The sequence below is a fragment of the Mercenaria mercenaria genome, chromosome 1 (assembly GCF_021730395.1).
Source record: "Mercenaria mercenaria strain notata chromosome 1, MADL_Memer_1, whole genome shotgun sequence".
Classification (NCBI taxonomy): Eukaryota; Metazoa; Mollusca; class Bivalvia; order Venerida; family Veneridae; genus Mercenaria; species Mercenaria mercenaria.
In genome coordinates this window covers 98286573-98306670 of record NC_069361.1, presented here as the reverse complement: position 1 = coordinate 98306670, position 20098 = coordinate 98286573, and the positions used below count along the sequence as shown (strand labels likewise).

The window sequence follows — 20098 nt, the reverse complement described above, 5'->3', positions numbered from 1 at the left end:
GTAAGTAAAAACAGCATAGCTCAGGAGAATACCAAAAAGTTGCCATTGTGATATGGTAAGAGAGCTGAAGTTAAATAAATCAATTCATTTTTTTCTTTGCAGTATAGAAATTGTAATGGTAATGGTAATGTTTTTATCTTTTTTATGAAACATGTATTCTATATATGTTATAGGTCGACCCCCTGGACCAGAGCTACAGAATTGTAATGACAGGGAATCCTACTCCCTGGCAGCAGGTTTGGCACTGGGACTTGTCATGTTCGGTGTAAGTCTGCCTTTGTATTTTTTCATACTGCTCTCTTGCTGTTAGTGATGATTTACCTGGTTTGGTTGTGTTGACTTTAGTGTATTTTAAGTCCTGTATCTTAGTTCCGTACAAGGAAGGCATTATTTCTATTTACATTTCTCCACATAAAGACTACTTACCAGTTTTAGATTAGCTACATTGACCTTGAATGTGGAGGTTTTCAGAGGTACCAGCACTTGATTAGACGATTTTCTCAGCATAATGATTTTGATATTTGTGTTAAATATCAATATTTTTATCAATGAATATTTCACTGAAATCAGAAATACTTGTCACTGTGCTATGTCTATTTATAGAAAGGAAAAGAGACCATGGGTACCTCAGATCTCAGTATGGCTGATACACTGTATCACTTTATGGTTGGAGGACATAAACGACCATTGGTAATACTTCTTTTTTGAACAAACATTTTCTTTTCTCATAGATCGCATTACTGCCAAAATGTTTTCTTTTAATTTTTTATTATGTAAATTTCTCCAATTCACTGATTTACTCGAGTTAATAATGTTATTGATTGTATTCCAGTTATTATACCCACATAAAAACTTTGGCTTTGATTGGGGCACTGTAGAAGAACCACTTTTATCCCATCTGTCCTTGAATATCTATAAAATCCATACAGATACCATTTTGAAACAAAAAATATATAAATTTAACCCTTGCTCTGCTTAATTTCTATAATGACCTTGTTCATCTTTTAATTTGGACAGTACCATTTAAAGGGGTGCTTACCAAAAAGATACTGACTGAATAGCGAACAGTGCAGATCTTGATCTGACTGCATGGATGTGCAGTGTTATCAAGATCTACACTGGTCGCAAAGGCAGAATCAATCGTATCCAGCATGCTAAGGGTTAAGGATGGTAAGACAAGTTCACTGTAAAACTAAGTAGAAGTAAATTGTACAATTGCAAAATTTTTACATCCTAAACATAGCATGTCTAGTAACTCAGACTTCAGTATGTTTTCACATTAAATTTTGTCCTTTTTTGTACTTAGAAAATGTTCACAAAATGCAGTTTCCGGCAATATTCTTAAAAAGTTTGTGTGCACAGTATTAAAACATTACATAAGTCTGGGATCATTATGCAGTTTTACAAGTGAAAAGAAATGTTTTATTTTAACAAAATTATTCCCCTTTTGGACTTGAAATGTAGCTGTTGGACATAGAAAATGAAACAAAATGATATTTTCCTTAATAGCTCTGAAACCATTGAAGGTGTTTTATTGGAACATTATATGTGACATTTTTTATATTTAATAGAAAAGCATTTTACTGAAAGAAATTATCACAAAAACCGGTAATATGGCACAGCCGGTTATATAGCGCAAATGACGTCGCCATTGAAAATACATGTAAAATGCACGTTTGTGGCTAATTTGCTGAATAATAACACTTTTAGGAAGGAACAAAACAGCAAAATACATGAATGGTCTGCCATAGAAATATTAAGCAAGTGTTCATTTTACACTGAGCACATCTTTAGACGTTGGAACGACACCGATCATATGTTTCCACTACAACAAAAACATGCATACCACTGTATTATATGGCGCAAATGGGTTTTGGTAGATTGGAATTATTATAATTTGAACGTTGAATACTTTATAGGATCCATGTTTTCAGGCAGGATTTTAAAATTTGATGAATAATCTTAATTCTGCAAATTTTAAGCATGCAAACTAATGTTAAGATGTTATTGTCATGTTGTTTTATTGTGTAATATTAGATGCCATGTTGCATTATTTTAGACTACTCTAATATTTTTCTCACTTGAGATAACTCCTGTAATACTGATCCCTACTAGAATTACTAAAAACACTTAAAAATATACATATTGTATGTGCCAGTAGCTAAAAACTGTTTTATATGACTTATATTATTCATTGCATCCTTGTGCGCCGTATTACCGGCAATGTAATCAGAGTGTGCAGAGAAGGGTTGTGTTGTTGTAGATGTGAAAACAAGTAATGTTCAATATTATACATTTGTATTTGCTTGAAAATCAGTATTACTGATCAAGTGTTGTTTGTTTTTATAATGAATTCACATTTTGGTGAAAAAGTAGGCATTTCAATATTTTTAGCACATCATATAATCTTAACTGCACCATATTACTGGCCACAGGGCTACATGTGACTTGGTATAATGATACAGGTTAATAAGAGTAACTGAAAGTGAGTTGTAAGTTGACATAACAGGTCCCTTAACTGTGACATTTTTTTAATACAATATTTTTTTCCATTTCTAATTGTACTTTTTCACATGTTTTATATTTCAAGAGAATAACATGAAGTGGATTTGCACATATTATCATGACTGATGTCCTTTTTAGCTCATCTGATTTTTTGAAAAAAAATGATGAGTTATTGTCATCACTTGAGCGGTTGTCGGCGTCGGCGTCTGCGTCGGCGTTGCCTGGTTAAGTTTTATGTTTAGGTCAGCTTTTCTCCTAAACTATCAAAGCTATTGCTTTGAAACTTGGAATACTTGTTCACCATCATAAGCTGACCCTGTATAGCAAGAAACATAACTCCATCTTGCTTTTTGCAAGATTTATGGCCCCTTTTGTACTTAGAAAATATCAGATTTCTTGGTTAAGTTTTATGTTTAGGTCAACTTTTCTCCTAAACTATCAAAGCTATTGCTTTGAAACTTGGAATACTTGTTCACCATCATAAGCAGACCCTGTACATCAAGAAACATAACTCCATCTTGCTTTTTGCAAGAATTATTGCCCCTTTTGGACTTAGAAAATCAGTTTTCTTGGTTAAGTTTTATGTTTAGGTCAGCTTTTATCCTAAACTATCAAAGCTATTCCTTTAAAACTTGCAACACTTGTTCACCATCATAAGCTGACCCTGTACAGCAAGAAACATAACTCCATCCTGCTTTTTGCAAGATTTATGGCCCCTTTTGGACTTAGAAAATATCAGATTTCTTGGTTAAGTTTTATGTTTAGGTCAACTTTTTCTCTTAAACTATCGAAGCTATTGCTTTAAAACTTGCAACTCTTGTTCACCATCATAAGCTGACCCTGTACAGCAAGCAACATAACTCCATCCTGCTTTTTGCAATAATTATTGCCCTTTTTGGACTTAGAAAAATCATTTTCTTGGTTGAATATTATGTTTAAGTCAACTTTTCTCATAAACTATCAAAGCTATTGCTTTAAAACTTGCAACAGTTTTTCACCATCATAAGTGGACACTGTACATCAAGAAACATAACTCTATCCTGCTTTTTGCAAGAATTATGGCCCTTTTTAGACTTAGAAAATCATGAGTAGGACAATATTTCTATTATACAAAAAAAATCAGATGAGCGTCAGCACCCGCAAGGCGGTGCTCTTGTTTAGCTCATCTGATTTTTTGAAAAAAAATGATGAGTTATTGTCATCACTTGAGCGGTTGTCGGCGTCTGCGTCGGCGTTGCCTGGTTAAGTTTTATGTTTAGGTCAGCTTTTCTCCTAAACTATCAAAGCTATTGCTTTGAAACTTGGAATACTTGTTCACCATCATAAGCTGACCCTGTATAGCAAGAAACGTAACTCCATCTTGCTTTTTGCAAGATTTATGGCCCCTTTTGTACTTAGAAAATATCAGATTTCTTGGTTAAGTTTTATGTTTAGGTCAACTTTTCTCCTAAACTATCAAAGCTATTGCTTTGAAACTTGGAATACTTGTTCACCATCATAAGCAGACCCTGTACATCAAGAAACATAACTCCATCTTGCTTTTTGCAAGATTTATGGCCCCTTTTGTACTTAGAAAATATCAGATTTCTTGGTTAAGTTTTATGTTTAGGTCAACTTTTCTCCTAAACTATCAAAGCTATTGCTTTGAAACTTGGAATTCTTGTTCACCATCATAAGCAGACCCTGTACATCAAGAAACATAACTCCATCTTGCTTTTTGCAAGATTTATTGCCCCTTTTGGACTTAGAAAATCAGTTTTCTTGGTTAAGTTTTATGTTTAGGTCAGCTTTTATCCTAAACTATCAAAGCTATTGCTTTAAAACTTGCAACACTTGTTCACCATCATAAGTTGACCCTGTACAGCAAGAAACATAACTCCATCCTGCTTTTTGCAAGATTTATGGCCCCTTTTGGACTTAGAAAATATCAGATTTCTTGGTTAAGTTTTATGTTTAGGTCAACTTTTTCTCTTAAACTATCAAAGCTATTGCTTTGAAACTTGCAACACTTGTTGACCATCATAAGCTAACCCTGTACAGCAAGCAACATAACTCCATCCGGCTTTTTGCAATAATTATTGCCCCTTTTGGACTTAGAAAATCATTTTCTTGGTTGAGTATTATGTTTAAGTCAACTTTTCTCATAAACTATCAAAGCTATTGGTTTAAAACTTGCAACAGTTTTTCACCATCATAAGTGGACACTGAACATCAAGAAACATAACTCTATCCTGCTTTTTGCAAGAATGATGGCCCTTTTTAGACTTAGAAAATCATGGGTAGGACAATATTTCTATTACACAAAAAAAATCAGATGAGCGTCAGCACCCGCAAGGCGGTGCTCTTGTTAGCTCACCTGAGCCAAAGGCTCATGGTGAGCTTTTGTGACTGCTCAATGTCCGTCGTCAGTCGTCTGTCGTGTGTTGTGTGTCCGTCAACATTTTCTAAAAAAATCTTCTTCTTGAAAACTACTTGGCAGAATTACACCAAACTTCACAGGAATGATCCTTGGATGGCCCCCTTTCAAAATTGTTCAAAGAATTGAATTCCTTGCAGAACTCTGGTTGCCATGGCAACCGAAAGGAAAAACTTAAAAAATCTTCTTCTCAAAAACCAGAAGCCCTAGAGCTTAGATATTTGGTGTGAAGCATTGCCTAGTGGACCTCTACCAAATTTGTTAAAATCATGACCCCGGGGTCAAAATTGACCCCACCCCAGGGGTCACTTGATTTTACATAAGAAAATCTTAAAAAATCCTCTTCTCAAAAACTAGAAGCCCTAGAGCTTAGATATTTGACATGTAGCATTGCCTAGTGGACCTCACAAAAATTGTTCAAATCATGACTCCGGGGTCAAAATTGACCCTGCCCCAGGGGTCACTTGATTCAAGATAGGAAAATCTTCAAAAAAATTTCAAAATAAACCAGAAGGCCTAGAGCTTAGATATTTGACATGTAGCATTGCCTAGTGGACCTCTATAAAATTTGTTCAAATCATGACCCCCAGGGTCAAAATTGATCCCGCCCCAGGGGTCACTTGATTTTACATAGGAAAATCTTCAAAAATTTTCTAAAAATAAATCAGAAGGCCTAGAGCTTAGATATTTGACATGTAGCATTGCCTAGTGGACCTCTACAAAATTTGTTCAAATCATGACCCCCGCGGTCAAAATTGACCCCGATCCAGGGGTCACTTGATTTTACATAGGAAAATCTTCAAATTTTTTTAAAAAATAAACCAGAAGGCCTAGAGCTTAGATATTTGACATGTAGCATTGCCTAGTGGACCTCTACAAAAATTGTTCAAATCATGACCCCGGGGTCAAAATTGAACCCGCCCCAGGGATCACTTGATTTAAAATAGGAAAATCTTCAAAAAAATTTCAAAAATAAACCAGAAGGCCTAGAGCTTAGATATTTGACATGTAGCATTGCCTAGTGGACCTCTACAAAATTTGTTCAAATCATGACCCCCGGGGTCAAAATTGATCCTGCCCCAGGGGTCACTTGATTTTACATAGGAAAATCTTCAAAAAAATTCTAAAAATAAATCAGAAGGCCTAGAGTTTAGATATTTGACATGTAGCATTGCCTAGTGGACCTCTACAAAATTTGTTCAAGTCATGACCCCCGCGGTCAAAACGATCCAGGGGTCACTTGATTTTACATAGGAAAATTTTCTAAAAATAAACCAGAAGGCCTCGAGCTTAGATATTTGACATGTAGCATTGCCTAGTGGACCTCTACAAAATTGGTTCAAATCATGACCTGGGGTCAAAATTGACCCCGCCCCAGGGGTCACTTGATTTTACATAAGAAAATCTTCAAAAAATTTATAAAAATAAACCAGAAGGCCTAGATCTTAGATATTTGATATGTAGCATTGCCTAATAGACTTCTACAAACTTTGTTCAAATCATGACCCCCAGGGTAAAATTGGCCCCGCCCCAGGGGTTACTTGATTGTACATAGGAAAATCTTCAAAAAAATTTCTAAAAATCATCAGTTTGACATTTGAAACATGTAGCTCATATTACTCAGGTGAGCGATCCAGGGTCATCTTGACCCTCTTGTTTTTTCAGTAGTTGTGGCCTTTTTTGAAACTGGATAAATTGAAATCTATAGTTATAAAACCCCATTAAACTGCTGAAACATGTATATTTTAATACTTATTACAAACATTACAGATTGGTCCTAGTCAAGAAAGATACAAGACCCCTAGCTACCAGATACAGGTTAGTCCTGTTTTATACTGTTACTAAGTAATGTAGTGGTATGTCTTTTGTTACTGTTTTTCGGCGACGCCGTCTAAATTCGTTTTCGTTACCTATGCCACGTGACTTCAGTTTGCAAATCAAACTACTTGATAACGCATTATAGATAATTTATCAAAATGGAAGATTTATGTAACACTCTGCCTGATTGGACGAGAGTGTCAATTTCTTTCACTCTGTTGATTGTGCTACGCTGAGTGAAATGTAGACAAAGCGTTTATCCTAAACGACGCTGTTCACAGTTTTAAAGCTAACTTTGGCTCAGTATATTTAACAAGAATATTGATATATCTCAAAATGATAAGTAAGTTTAATAAATATGATAAAAACCTGTTCAAATACCAACATATATCAAATTAAAGACAGAGCTGAATACGGTCTGCGTATCACATGAATAAGGGTGTGATAAGAGTCTTTTATGTAGAGAAGTGCTTTTTAACAGATTTTCCTTGTTACAATTGTCGTCTGTATATGAAAAGGTTTCTTGCTTTTGTGACTTATTCAGATTGCATATTAAAATGAGTACTTGTTTGCTTTGATATATTTGTTATAAATTATTTAACTGATTTATTATATATGAATATTTTTCTTTAGTATGGTATGCAAATATTGAACTCAGTTGAAATCTGTTTTATTACATATATGCTATATAATGACTGAATCTCATTACACTGAAATGAAGGTACGCTGCATACAGTTTATCTATGTGATATGACTACCGTCAAACTTTGCTTATAAAACAGAAATATTAAAATAATTACAATTGTATGTTTTGCTTGACCTTCACTTTTTATAGGTGTGACGTCATTGTCCAAAGATTCATGAATAGCGAATATGCATTTGTTAAAGCGGGATCAGTTGGCCTATTTTAGAAATAAATAAAAACAATAAATAAAAAAATCCTATAATTGATTTTTTTCTCATGTATTCTAATCAAACTTGATTTATAGCATCTTTATTAGGCCCGCAGCCAACTTTGTTAAGCTAGGACATTTAACCCCTTTTAGGGGCTGCTAGAGCTAAAACTAGAAATGCCTTTTTACAGCGTCTCATGAACAGCTTGGTGGATCTTTGTCATACTTGGTCTGGAGCATAATTATAAGGTCCTCTTCCAAATTTATTTATATAAGAACTTGGGCCCTATTAGGGACCACTATAGCTAAAAGTAGATATGCCTTTCTTCGCATTAAACACTAAAATGTAATGGATTTTTATCAAACTCGATGTGTAACAATATCGTATGGTCTCCTGCTATTTTGTTACAAATGGGGATAGGGACCAATTTAGCTAAAAATATAAACACGTTTAATGACCTCTTCTCATGAACCGCTTCATGAATCTTCATCAAACTACTGCTGTAATTATTCGTCTAAGGATAAACGAAACAAAATTGCAACCCTACGAAACCTTTGCGAAAACTTAAAAGAGAACCATTTAAATTGTTAAAGTGCGGTGTTTAGTTTTGCAATTTGAAAAAATGTTAGATGAAAGATGAATGTTAGATGAAAATTTCATGAACTTCTTTCCTTATTACAATTCGCCGACCATCATTTTTAAAGATATTTCTTGTTAAGTATATTTCATTTTTCCAACAAAGTAGTTGTAAATGTAAAAAAAGAAAAAGATGCCACATGCTGTGTTACTGTTAATTATGTAATGAAGCAATGTTGCTGTACACTTCAGGAAGGTGACACTGTAAATGTAGATGTGACGTCACCTGGTGCCACACTTGCTCTCGGTATGCTCTATTTCAACACAAAAAACAGGTAAGATTCAAATATACTTCCTTGTAATTAATTGGAATTGCAAATAACAACCTTTCACGTCAAGTAATACAAATTTTCAAGAAGCTATAAGTCAGCTGTTTTCATTTGAATATCTGCACAATTTATTTTTTGTGTACTTTTACAAGTGAGCTCTAAATGAAAGAAAGGTAGTTGCGTCTAAGTACAAGTGATATACTGTGAAATCATTAAATTTCGTGGTCATGAAATTTTGTGGTTTTGGTCAAAACGACAATTTCGAACGGATATGAATTCATGGATTTCAACTTTGAACGTAAAATGAATGGGAATTTTACTTGCAAGGGTGAAAGTTTTCCGGAAGTTCCGGATTTTCCATCTCGGCCGGAATCGTTTTTCCAAATCGTCTAAATCAGGGTCGAAATTCGTGGGGGTGGGGGTGGGGGTTGGTATTGTGTCATCAATCAACAAAGCTTGAAAAATCAGTCGATCGGCGACAAACACAATCGACTCTGTTTATCACATTTGCCGTTTGCAGCGCATCTCGCATATCGTCAATATGTAACGACAATTTTGATTGGCCCGCATAGGCGCTGTAATGAAAACAACTGTTACGTTTTTCATAAATTTTACATGCGCCGAAAAGTTCCCGCGCGTCAGAATTTGCACGGACTTTTGTCTGCAGCATGCATTTCTCGATTTCTTGCATGCAATTTTATCTTCAAACACCACGGACATGAAGCCGCCTCGTATATTGCGAGTTATGTCTTAAACGAGTATTGGTGGGTTAAAGTCTGGATAGGGACGAGTGGACCTCTCTGTATGCTCATCCGATCGGACGCGTGGATTTTACCTCGTAACTTTACCAAATGCAGAAATTACATCCCTAAAAATAACCTGGATTGACTGGAATTTACCCGCGAATCGTAAAGGTATCAAAACTTCATACCAGTAATTTTCCATTCCACGAACACGTGCGACCTGTCGTAATAATAATATCTAATTTAGGCTAGATCGCCGTTACTTTTGTTTATCGACACACAAAAAACGCGCATAGTGCATTCATTTTTTAATATAATCGCTTCAAATTTTCAACATCGCTTGAGAAATAATACAGTTTGAATTCTATAACGATTTTAATAAGATATCGACAGAAATGTAGGCAAAAGTCTATAAAAACGATCGAATTTTCATACATTTATTTGTAAAATTTCAAACAGCGCGATCTTAAATATTTATTTATTTCTAAAAGTAAATAAATATTGCATTCTATGGTCATAAAATTCAGACTTTTGACAAGAAAGTACAAAAAAACAGAATTAAAAAATCTTAAATAATAAAAATGCGGAAGCTATTTCAATACATGAGTAAAACAATTTTTGGCAAACAGATTTCTGTGTAATGTGGCAGAATAGGTTACGTGACCTCGTGAACGTAAATAGAAATATAGTTTTAAAATAAAGCAGTATGATATCGCTGTGGTTTTAAATAAGTTTGATAAGTAAATGAATATTTGTAGATGTATTTTTGACACGACACTATGTGAGATATTCTTCTCAAACAATAATGTAAATTTTTTTAGGGCAAATAGGTCACTTATCGTTTGACACATTTACCTGTCAGTTTATACGGGATATTGCACATTCGCTTTTGAAAAAATTAAAGAAGATACTTTTTTTTACTGTTTTAAAGAACCGAGGTGGTACGATCAGACAGTGATGTGTCACATGGCGCGAAAACATGACATAATGCCATGACAATCTCGGGCAACTTTGATCTCCACTTCAGATGCCATGATACCGACACACTTCTTTTAGCTCTTTAAGGGGGTTTTAACTGATGACGAAAACAAGGCCAGTACTTATTTTATCAACAGAATATTTACCGATAATTGTTAATGTTTTTTTTTCCGCTTTGAACAGGGGTGGGTTGATGATAATTATTTTTCGGGATTTTCGAATCCAAAGCAATCCAGATCAGATAGGATACAAGAAAAATTAACAGCTACATACTGATAAAAGGAAGCAAGATTCCTGTTTGTTTCATATTTAATGTTCGTCCCGGCAGTGCAGGACCGAATGTCCGGCCATTTTTGGCAACTTTCGTGATGTCTGGATTTTATTATACACACCTTGTAAAGAGTTCCAATTATAAAACAAGCGCCAACCACGGAAAAGTCACTTTTATAAAAAATATTGCAGTGATGATTATTCGATCCCGTTACGTACCGAAATTTACTTCAACTGTTTGTTTTAAAACATCATTTTAGACGACCGTTTATATAACTATTCACTCACGTTTTTCATGACTTTCACGTGCGCCTAAAAATTGCCGCGTCAAAGTTTGCACGGACTTTCACACGCATGTCTTGATGTCTACGGTTTGCACGCTTTTTATCTCCAAAGTATCAATCTTTCCACGAGGAACAGGAGGAAGATCAAGATTTCTTTCGGGGATTAACACGCCGTAATTAGGGCTGCACGGGATAGTGCCTGAAAAATAATGTTTTTACCGCCAGCGTACAATACTTAGAACATGGTAACAAATGGAGATGGGCTTGGCTATCTGAATGTGACACTGATGGTGATCGATGGGGTCTTTGGCTACGAAAACCGGATATTGCAGGGTCTGCATTTTGTGAATGTTGTGCCAAAACATTAAAATATGGTGGCATGAAAAAACAAAAATGTTGCTAGAATTTTCAGGTAGTTTCAGTCTGAATCTTACAAAAATATGTTGAGGGTATATTGTTGAAACAAGTCCTTGACTTAGAAAAGTTACTGTTAACTGAAAATCATGCATTTTGTGCAATATAATAAGTAAATTTTTGGCACACATATAAGGGTAGAATAGGGCTGTTCTAAGCGTTCAAAATCACTAATTCTCAGAAGCTTTCGGGGGGCTTTGCCCCCATGGCCCCCCTACCAGGGCTTTGCCCTGGACCCACCGGGGGCCCTAGCGGCCCCCAAGCCCCCAGCAAATTTTTCAGGATTTTCAATATTCCATACTTTCACCCATGTACTTGTTTGTTGGGATTAAATTTCGTGGATGGACTCAACCACAAAATCCGCGAAAATTAGTCCCCCACGAATATTAATAATTTCACAGTAATATAAAAATTGTATTGATAATTATCTATGTTCCATACATATGCAACATATATATATTACAGTGCTGTATCAGAATGGTTAAAGGTACCAGACACACAGTTTATGTTGGACCAAGTCAGGCCTGATTTCCTACTTCTCAGGGTGTGTATATTATGTTGTAAAGTAAGAGGAAGTTTAACCTAGCTGGCAATAGTTGAAACACTGTATCCAGTTTGTCTGCTGTCAGTCAGTCAGTGTTGAAAGGTATACATGATGATACCAGAGAAGTTTGTTAATAGTGGAACTGTCAATAACAGCTGGCTTGCTACAAATTATAGTCAGTAACAGCTAGCTTTTTACAACATGAAGGTGCTTGTTGATAGAGAGATTGGGTTTTTTCAGGGGTAGAACATTTTGTGATGTACAATGTGGTACTTAGCATCTTCTCAGGCTTTCAAGTGGCCCTAAAATTCCTAAAAAATCCTAATTTTTTCAGGCCTCCCTAAAATCCCTTAAAAAACACCCAGAAAGGGCCAAATTCCTAAAAAAGCCCTTATTTTTTAAATTATCCCTAATTTTTTGGTAATTATACCCCCACCAAACATGTTTGAGGGGGGTATATAGGAGTCAGTTTTGTCGCGTCCCGTCCCGAAATCTATTATCTCAGTTATTACCAAATGGATTTGATTCAAACTTTAATACATGTTCCACCTTATCACCCTCATCATGTGACACAAGGTGCATAACTCTTGACACCAAGTTTTCATGAATTATGTCCCCTTTTACTTAGAATTTAAGGTTAATTTTGTTGTATTTTCACTATATCACAGTTATTACTAAATGGATTTGATTCAAACTTAAAATAGATGTTCCACCTCATCACCCACATCATGTGACACAAGGTGCATAACTCTGACACCAGTTTTTTTATGAATTATGCCCCTTTTTACTTAGAATTTAAGGTTGATTTTGATGTATTTCACTATATCTCAGTTACTACTGAATGGATTTGATTCAAACTTAAAATAGATGTTCCACCTCATCACCCACATCATGTGCCCACATCATGTGACACAAGGTGCATAACTCTGACACCAAGTTTTCATGAATTATGTCCCCTTTTACTTAGAATTTAAGGTTAATTTTGTTGTATTTTCGTTATATCTCAGTTATTACTAAATGGATTTGATTAAAACTTTAAATAGTTGTTCCACCTCATCACCCAGATGATGTGACATAAGGTGCTTAACTCTGACATAAATTTTTTATGAATTATGTCCCCTTTTACTTTAAATTTAAGGTTTATTTTGATGTATTTTCACTATATCTCAATTATTACAAAATGGATTTGATTCAAACTTAAAATAGATGTTCCACCTCATCACCCACATCATGTGACACAAGGTGCATAACTCTGACACCAATTTTTCATGAATTATGCCCCTTTTTACTTAGAATTTAAGGTTAATTTTGATGTATTTTCACTATATCTCAGTTACTACTGAATGGATTTGATTCAGACTTAAAATAGATGTTCCACCTCATCACCCACATCATGTGACACAAGGTGCATAACTCTGACACTAATTTGTCTTGAATTGTGTCCCCTTTTACCTAGAATTTAAGGTTAATTTTGATGTATTTTCACTGTATCTCATTCTGATTGGCTTAGAGCCAAAGGGAAGTAACCTTTTTAGCTCACCTGTCACAAAGTGAGCTTTTGTGATCGCGCGGTGTCCGTCGTCCGTCGTCAGTCCGTCCGTGCGTCCGTAAACTTTTGCTTGTGACCACTCTAGAGGTCACATTTTTTGGGGGATCTTTATGAAAGTTGGTCAGAATGTTCATCTTGATGATATCTAGGTCAAGTTTGAAACTGGGTCACGTGCCTTCAAAAACTAGGTCATTAGGTCTAAAAATAGAAAAACTTTGTGACCTCTCTAGAGGCCATATATTTCACAAGATCTTCATGAAAATTGGTCAGAATGTTCACCTTGATGATATCTAGGTCAAGTTCGAAACTGGGTCACATGCCTTCAAAAACTAGGTCAGTAGGTCTAAAAATAGAAAAACCTTGTGACCTCTCTAGAGGCCATATATTTCACAAGATCTTTATGAAAATTGGTCAGAACGTTCACCTTGATGATATCTAGGTCAAGTTCGAATCTGGGTCACGTGCCTTCAAAAACTAGGTCAGTAGGTCAAATAATAGAAAAACCTTGTGACCTCTCTAAAGGCCATATTTTTCATGGGATCTGTATGAAATTTGGTCAGAATGTTCATCTTGATGATATCTATGTCAAGTTTGAAACTGGGTCATGTGCAGTCAAAAACTAGGTCAGTAGGTCTAAAAATAGAAAAATCTTGTGACCTCTCTAGAGGCCATATATTTCATGAGATCTTCGTGAAAATTGGTCAGAATGTTCACCTTGATGATATCTAGGTCAAGTTTGAAAGTGGGTCACGTGCCATCAAAAACTAGGTCATTAGGTCAAATAATAGAAAAACCTTATGACCTCTCTAGAGGTCATATTTTTCATGGGATCTGTATGAAAATTGGTCTGAATGTTCATCTTGATGATATCTAGGTCAAGTTGGAAAGTGGGTCACGTGCCATCAAAAACTAGGTCAGTAGGTCAAATAATAGATAAACCTTATAACCTCTCTAAAGGCCATATTTTTCATGGGATCTGTATGAAAGTTGGTCTGAATGTTCATCTTGATGATATCTAGGTCAAGTTCGAAGTAGGGTCATGTGCGGTCAAAAACTAGGTCAGTAGGTCTAAAAATAGAAAAACCTTGTGACCTCTCTAGAGGCCATATTTGTGAATGGATCTCCATAAAAATTGGTCAGAATGTTCATCTTGATGATATCTAGGTCAAGTTTGAAAGTGGGTCATGTGCCATCAAAAAGTAGGTCAGTAGGTCAAAAAATGAAAAAACGTTGTGACCTCTCTAGAGGCCATATTTTTCATGGGATCTGTATGAAAGTTGGTCTGAATGATGATCTTGATGATATATAGGTCAGGTTTGAAACTGGGTCAACTTCATTCAAAAACTAGGTCAGTAGGTCTTGAAATAGAAAAACCTTGTGACCTCTCTATAGGCCATACCCTTAAATGGATCTTCATGAAAATTGGTCAGAATGTTCACCTTGAAATCTAGGTCAAGTTTGAAATGGGTCACGTGCCTTAAAAAACTAGGTCAGTAGGTCAAATAATAAAAAAACCTTGTGACCTCTCTAGAGGCCATACTTTTCATGGGATCTGTATGAAAGTTGGTCTGAATGTTCATCTTGATGATATCTAGGTCAAGTTGGAAAGTGGGTCACGTGCCATCAAAAACTAGGTCAGTAGGTCAAATAATAGATAAACCTTATAACCTCTCTAAAGGCCATATTTTTCATGGGATCTGTATGAAAGTTGGTCTGAATGTTCATCTTGATGATATCTAGGTCAAGTTCGAAGTAGGGTCATGTGCGGTCAAAAACTAGGTCAGTAGGTCTAAAAATAGAAAAACCTTGTGACCTCTCTAGAGGCCATATTTGTGAATGGATCTCCATAAAAATTGGTCAGAATGTTCATCTTGATGATATCTAGGTCAAGTTTGAAAGTGGGTCATGTGCCATCAAAAAGTAGGTCAGTAGGTCAAAAAATGAAAAAAAGTTGTGACCTCTCTAGAGGCCATATTTTTCATGGGATCTGTATGAAAGTTGGTCTGAATGATGATCTTGATGATATATAGGTCAAGTTTGAAACTGGGTCAACTTCATTCAAAAACTAGGTCAGTAGGTCTTGAAATAGAAAAACCTTGTGACCTCTCTATAGGCCATACCCTTAAATGGATCTTCATGAAAATTGGTCAGAATGTTCACCTTGAAATCTAGGTCAAGTTTGAAATGGGTCACGTGCCTTAAAAAACTAGGTCAGTAGGTCAAATAATAAAAAAACCTTGTGACCTCTCTAGAGGCCATACTTTTCATGGGATCTGTATGAAAGTTGGTCTGAATGTTCATCTTGTTGATATCTAGGTCAAGTTTGAAATTGGGTCAACTGCGATCAAAAATATTTTTCAGTGGATCTTCCTAAATATTGATCTAAATGTTCACCTTGATGATATCTAGGTCAGTTTAGAAACTGGGTCACATACAGTCAAAAACTAGGCCAGTAGGTGTAAAAATAGAAAAACCTTGTGACCTCTCTAGAGGCCATATTTTTCATGAGATCTTCATGAAAATTAGTGAGAATGTTCACCTTGATTATATCTAGGTAAAGTTCAAAACAGGGTCACATACCTTCGAAAACTAGGTCAATAGGTCAAATAATAGAAAAACCTTGTGACCTCTCTAGAGACCATATTTTTCAATGGATCTTCATGAAAATTGGTCAGCATTTTTATCTTGATAATATCTAGGTCAAGTTCAAAACTGGGTCACATGAGCTCAAAAACTAGGTCACTATGTCAAATAATAGAAAAAAAAATTAGGGGGCTAACTCCCTCCTATGTATACCTCTAAATTTAGAACAAAAAATACACCAGCACCCACCATTTCATACCTGTATTTCAAAATTTTCCAGGGGGAGAACCCCCTGACCCCCCTAAATTAAGAGAAGTACCTCTCCAGTTCCTCAACATTTGGACATAATGATGCACCAGCCCCCCTACCATTTCATACCTGTTTTTCAAAAATTTCAAGGGGGAGAGCCCCTGACCCCCCTAAATTAAGAGAAATACCTCTCCAGTACCTCAACATTTAGACCTAATAATGCACCAGTGGCCACCATATCATACCTGTATATCATAACCTTTCAGGGGGAGACACCATTCTTCCCAGCATGGACAAAGGCCTTACTCCCATACCTGCATCGTGTCGCACTATGTACCTGGCCGGGGACGACCCAGGCCATGTGATGATGAAAAGCAACTAAAAATATGGTCAAAGGGCGGGCTCAACATGTTGCCCATGGGCATTAAAAGTCCTAATTTAGCTCTTATTTTTGGCTAAAATAGCCCTAATTTTTGACAAAAATAGCCTAGTTTTTGGCAAAAATATCCCTAATTTTAGCCCTAATTTTTTTCCAAATAGCACTTGAAAGCCTGTCTTCTGAAAATTGTCCAAAATGTTTAATATAGTTGCTAGATACAAGTCAAATCTATATGTTGAATAAAGTTTATAAAAGTTTATATATACCTGTTGAATACAGTTGCTAGATACAAATAAAATCTACATGTTTGAAATTCAGATTTAGATTTTACAAGAACATTTTGAGTGTGTATGGTTTGGTTTTGTGAAAATTGCATTGTTGAATATTAACACCCTAGAGGCTCATCGGAGTATTTAAATCCTACATATTCTGTTACTCAAAAGGGTTTGAAGTATTGAAGTATTGATTATTAGCTCACCTGAGCCAAAGGCTCATGGTGAGCTATTGTGACCGCTCAATGTCTGGCGTCCGTCGTCCGTCCGTCAACATTTCCTAAAAAGATCTTCTTCTTAAAAACCACTGGGCAGAATTACACCAAACTTCACAGGAATGATCCTTGGGTGGCCCCCTTTCAAAATTGTTCAAAGAATTGAATTCCATGCAGAACTCTGGTTGCCATGGCAACCAAAAGGAAAAACTTTAAAAATCTTCTTGTCCAAAACCACAGGGCCTAGGGCCTTGATATCTGGTGTGTAGCATCATCTAATGGTCCTCTACCAAAATTGTTCAAATTATCCCCCTAGGGTCAAATATGGCCCCGCCCCGGGGGTCACATGGTTTATATAGACTTATATAGGGAAAACTTTGAAAATCTTCTTGTACAAAACCACAAGGCCTAGGGCTTTGATATTTGGTATGTAGCATCATCTAGTGGTCCTCTACCAAGATTATTCAAATTATCCCCCTAGGGTCAAATATGGCCCTGCCCCAGGGGTCACATGGTTTATATAGAGTTATATAGGGAAAACTTTGAAAATCTTCTTGTACAAAACCACATGGCCTAGGGCTTTGATATTTGGTATGTAGCAATATCTAGTGGTCCTCTACCAAGATTGTTCAAATTATCCCCTAAGGGTCAAATATGGCCCTGCCCGGGGGGTCGCAAGTTTTACGTAGACTTATATAGGAAAATAAGTTTAAAAATCTTTTTGTCTGAAACCACAACTCTTACACCTTTGATATTTGGTTTGTGGCATTGTCTTGTGGTCCTCAACCAAAATTGTTCAAATTGTACCCATGGGGTAAAAAGAGGCCCTGCCCTGGGGGTCCCAAGTTTTATATAGACTTATATAGGAAAAAGCTTTAAAAATCTTCTTGTCAGAAACCATACGACCTAGGCTTTTGTTATTTGGTATGATGCATTGTCTAGTAGTCCTCTACCAAAATTTTTCAAATTATGCCCCTGGGGTTAAAAGAGGCCCCGCCCTGGGGTCACTTAGTTATTATGTGAGTTATATAGGAAAAGTACTTAAAAATCATCTGATCCTATTTCCAAGACTATTTAATTATAATTGCCTGATGACCCCAAGTAATATGATGTCACTTGATTGTGACCTTGACCTACTGACCTACTTTCTTGTTTTTTAAGATACAGCCTTGAAATATTGATGACTTACACAGTTTTGCACACCAATCATAAAACTGAATTTCATTGACCATGAATGTGACCAACTGACTTTCGTAATATTTTATCATCAGTTTGACATTTGAAACATGTAGCTCATATAACTCAGGATAGCGATCCAGGGTCATCATGACCCTCTTGTTTTTACCATTCTTACAGACATTTAAGAATTAGTCTTTTACCATAGACTAGGCAGATTTGTTAAGTTCATGTGGCACTGTTTGCATACAAATATTGTCTGTAATTCTATTTGTAATTCAGCTATATTGAACCTAAACATAATTTGAGGGCTAATGTAAACGTGGTCTGTTTCAGACATTAGCTAGAGGTCTTGTGATGTGGGATTCTGTCCTGCCATCTGTAGATTTTCTTAAAGAAACTATTCCAAAGGTAAGAAATTTATTTTATATAAGAACTTCAATGATTAAAACAAAGATATACTAGTATGTTTGAGGGCAGGGTGACTATATTTGATAACAGATTCTACAGAACTATGCATTCAGCAAAGAATTGAATGTAAATACAAATGTATATTTTATATTTGTTGAGGACTATGCTCTTCATAAAGAATTGAATGTTAATATATCTTGTTTTGTTAGATTCTAGAATACTGTGTATTCCATAAAGAACTGAATGTTAATGTATCTTGTTTTGTTAGATTCTAGAATACTGTGTATTCCATAAAGAATTGAATGTAAATACAAATTTATATCACATATTTGTTGACAGATTCTGGAGGACTGTGCTTTGCATAAAGAATTGAATGTTAACATGTGTTGTATTTGTTGATCGTTAGTTCCACTTTTCCCACAGTCCATGATTTGTTCTATTTGTTGACAGATTCTTGAGGACTACGCATTCCATAAATACCAGATGCAGGATGATGACAATAACATAGATTTTGAGACTATGAGGTAAACTTTGATATCTTAATATATTTACCCCCCAAGATGGCAGTAAGAGAAGCTTAGCACATGTATAATCAATATTTTAACCTTAAAGATTAAAAATATATGAATAAATAGCTAACATCTGAAATGGTGCTAGATACTTGCATGTTGGTAGACATGAAATTACCTTACATGTTTCTGTATGTTGTATTTCAGTCAGGCATACTGTAATGTAGTGGCAGGTGCCTGTATGGTGATTGGTTTAAAGTTTGCTGGATCAGCCAATCAGGAAGCTTTTGACACTTTGGTAAGACTGTGTTTGATTTAGATTTTGTAATTCACACTAAACACTAAAAGCACTTCTGAATGCTAGCAGTGACAGTCCAAAGATACTTTTTTCTACTTGCGGAAGCGAAGACATAGTTGTCCAAATGGCTGTTCGGTTGTGCGTGCATCCGTCCGGATTTGTTTGTCCGGACCATAACTTTGACATGCATGGAGCAATCTTGTTTATATTTGGCATGAATGTTAACCTCATTGAGATGGAATGTCGTGCGCAAACCCTAGGTTCCTATCTCAAAGGTCAAAGTCACAACTGGAGGTCAAAGGTCATGTCAGATCTTGTCCGGCCCATAACTTTGATATGCATTGAGGAATCTTGTTTATATTTGGCATGAATGTTTAACACAGTGAGACAGAGTGTCATGTGCAAACCCCAGCTTCCTATCTCAAAGGTCAAGGTCACAGTTAGGGGTCAAAGGGACATGTTGCCTGTGGGCATCTAGTCTTAAATAAGAACATTTGAATTTTTAGCTCGACTATTCGAAGAATAGTCTAGCTATTCTACTCACCCTGGCGTCGGCGTCACACCTTGGTTAAGTTTTTGCATGCAAGTACATACAGCCATCAATTAAAGGCATATAGCTTTGAAACTTATTTTTTCTTTTTCTAGGTCAATTACCAACCTCTCTGGGTCAAGTCCCATAACTCCGA

General features: G+C 35.8%; 1 protein-coding gene across 2 annotated transcripts in view; it reads left to right on the top strand.

Annotated features, from left to right (window-relative positions):
* Positions 1-20098, top strand: part of LOC123564078 (anaphase-promoting complex subunit 1-like) — a 93755-nt gene that overhangs the window by 53225 nt on the left and 20432 nt on the right. For both annotated transcript variants that reach the window (XM_053518245.1, XM_053518247.1), the window contains exons 26-33: positions 174-265; positions 604-690; positions 6692-6739; positions 8462-8544; positions 11693-11771; positions 18531-18605; positions 19056-19129; positions 19322-19412. In XM_053518245.1, the coding sequence (XP_053374220.1) occupies positions 174-265; positions 604-690; positions 6692-6739; positions 8462-8544; positions 11693-11771; positions 18531-18605; positions 19056-19129; positions 19322-19412 (629 nt within the window). The remainder of the gene's footprint in view (positions 1-173; positions 266-603; positions 691-6691; positions 6740-8461; positions 8545-11692; positions 11772-18530; positions 18606-19055; positions 19130-19321; positions 19413-20098) is intronic.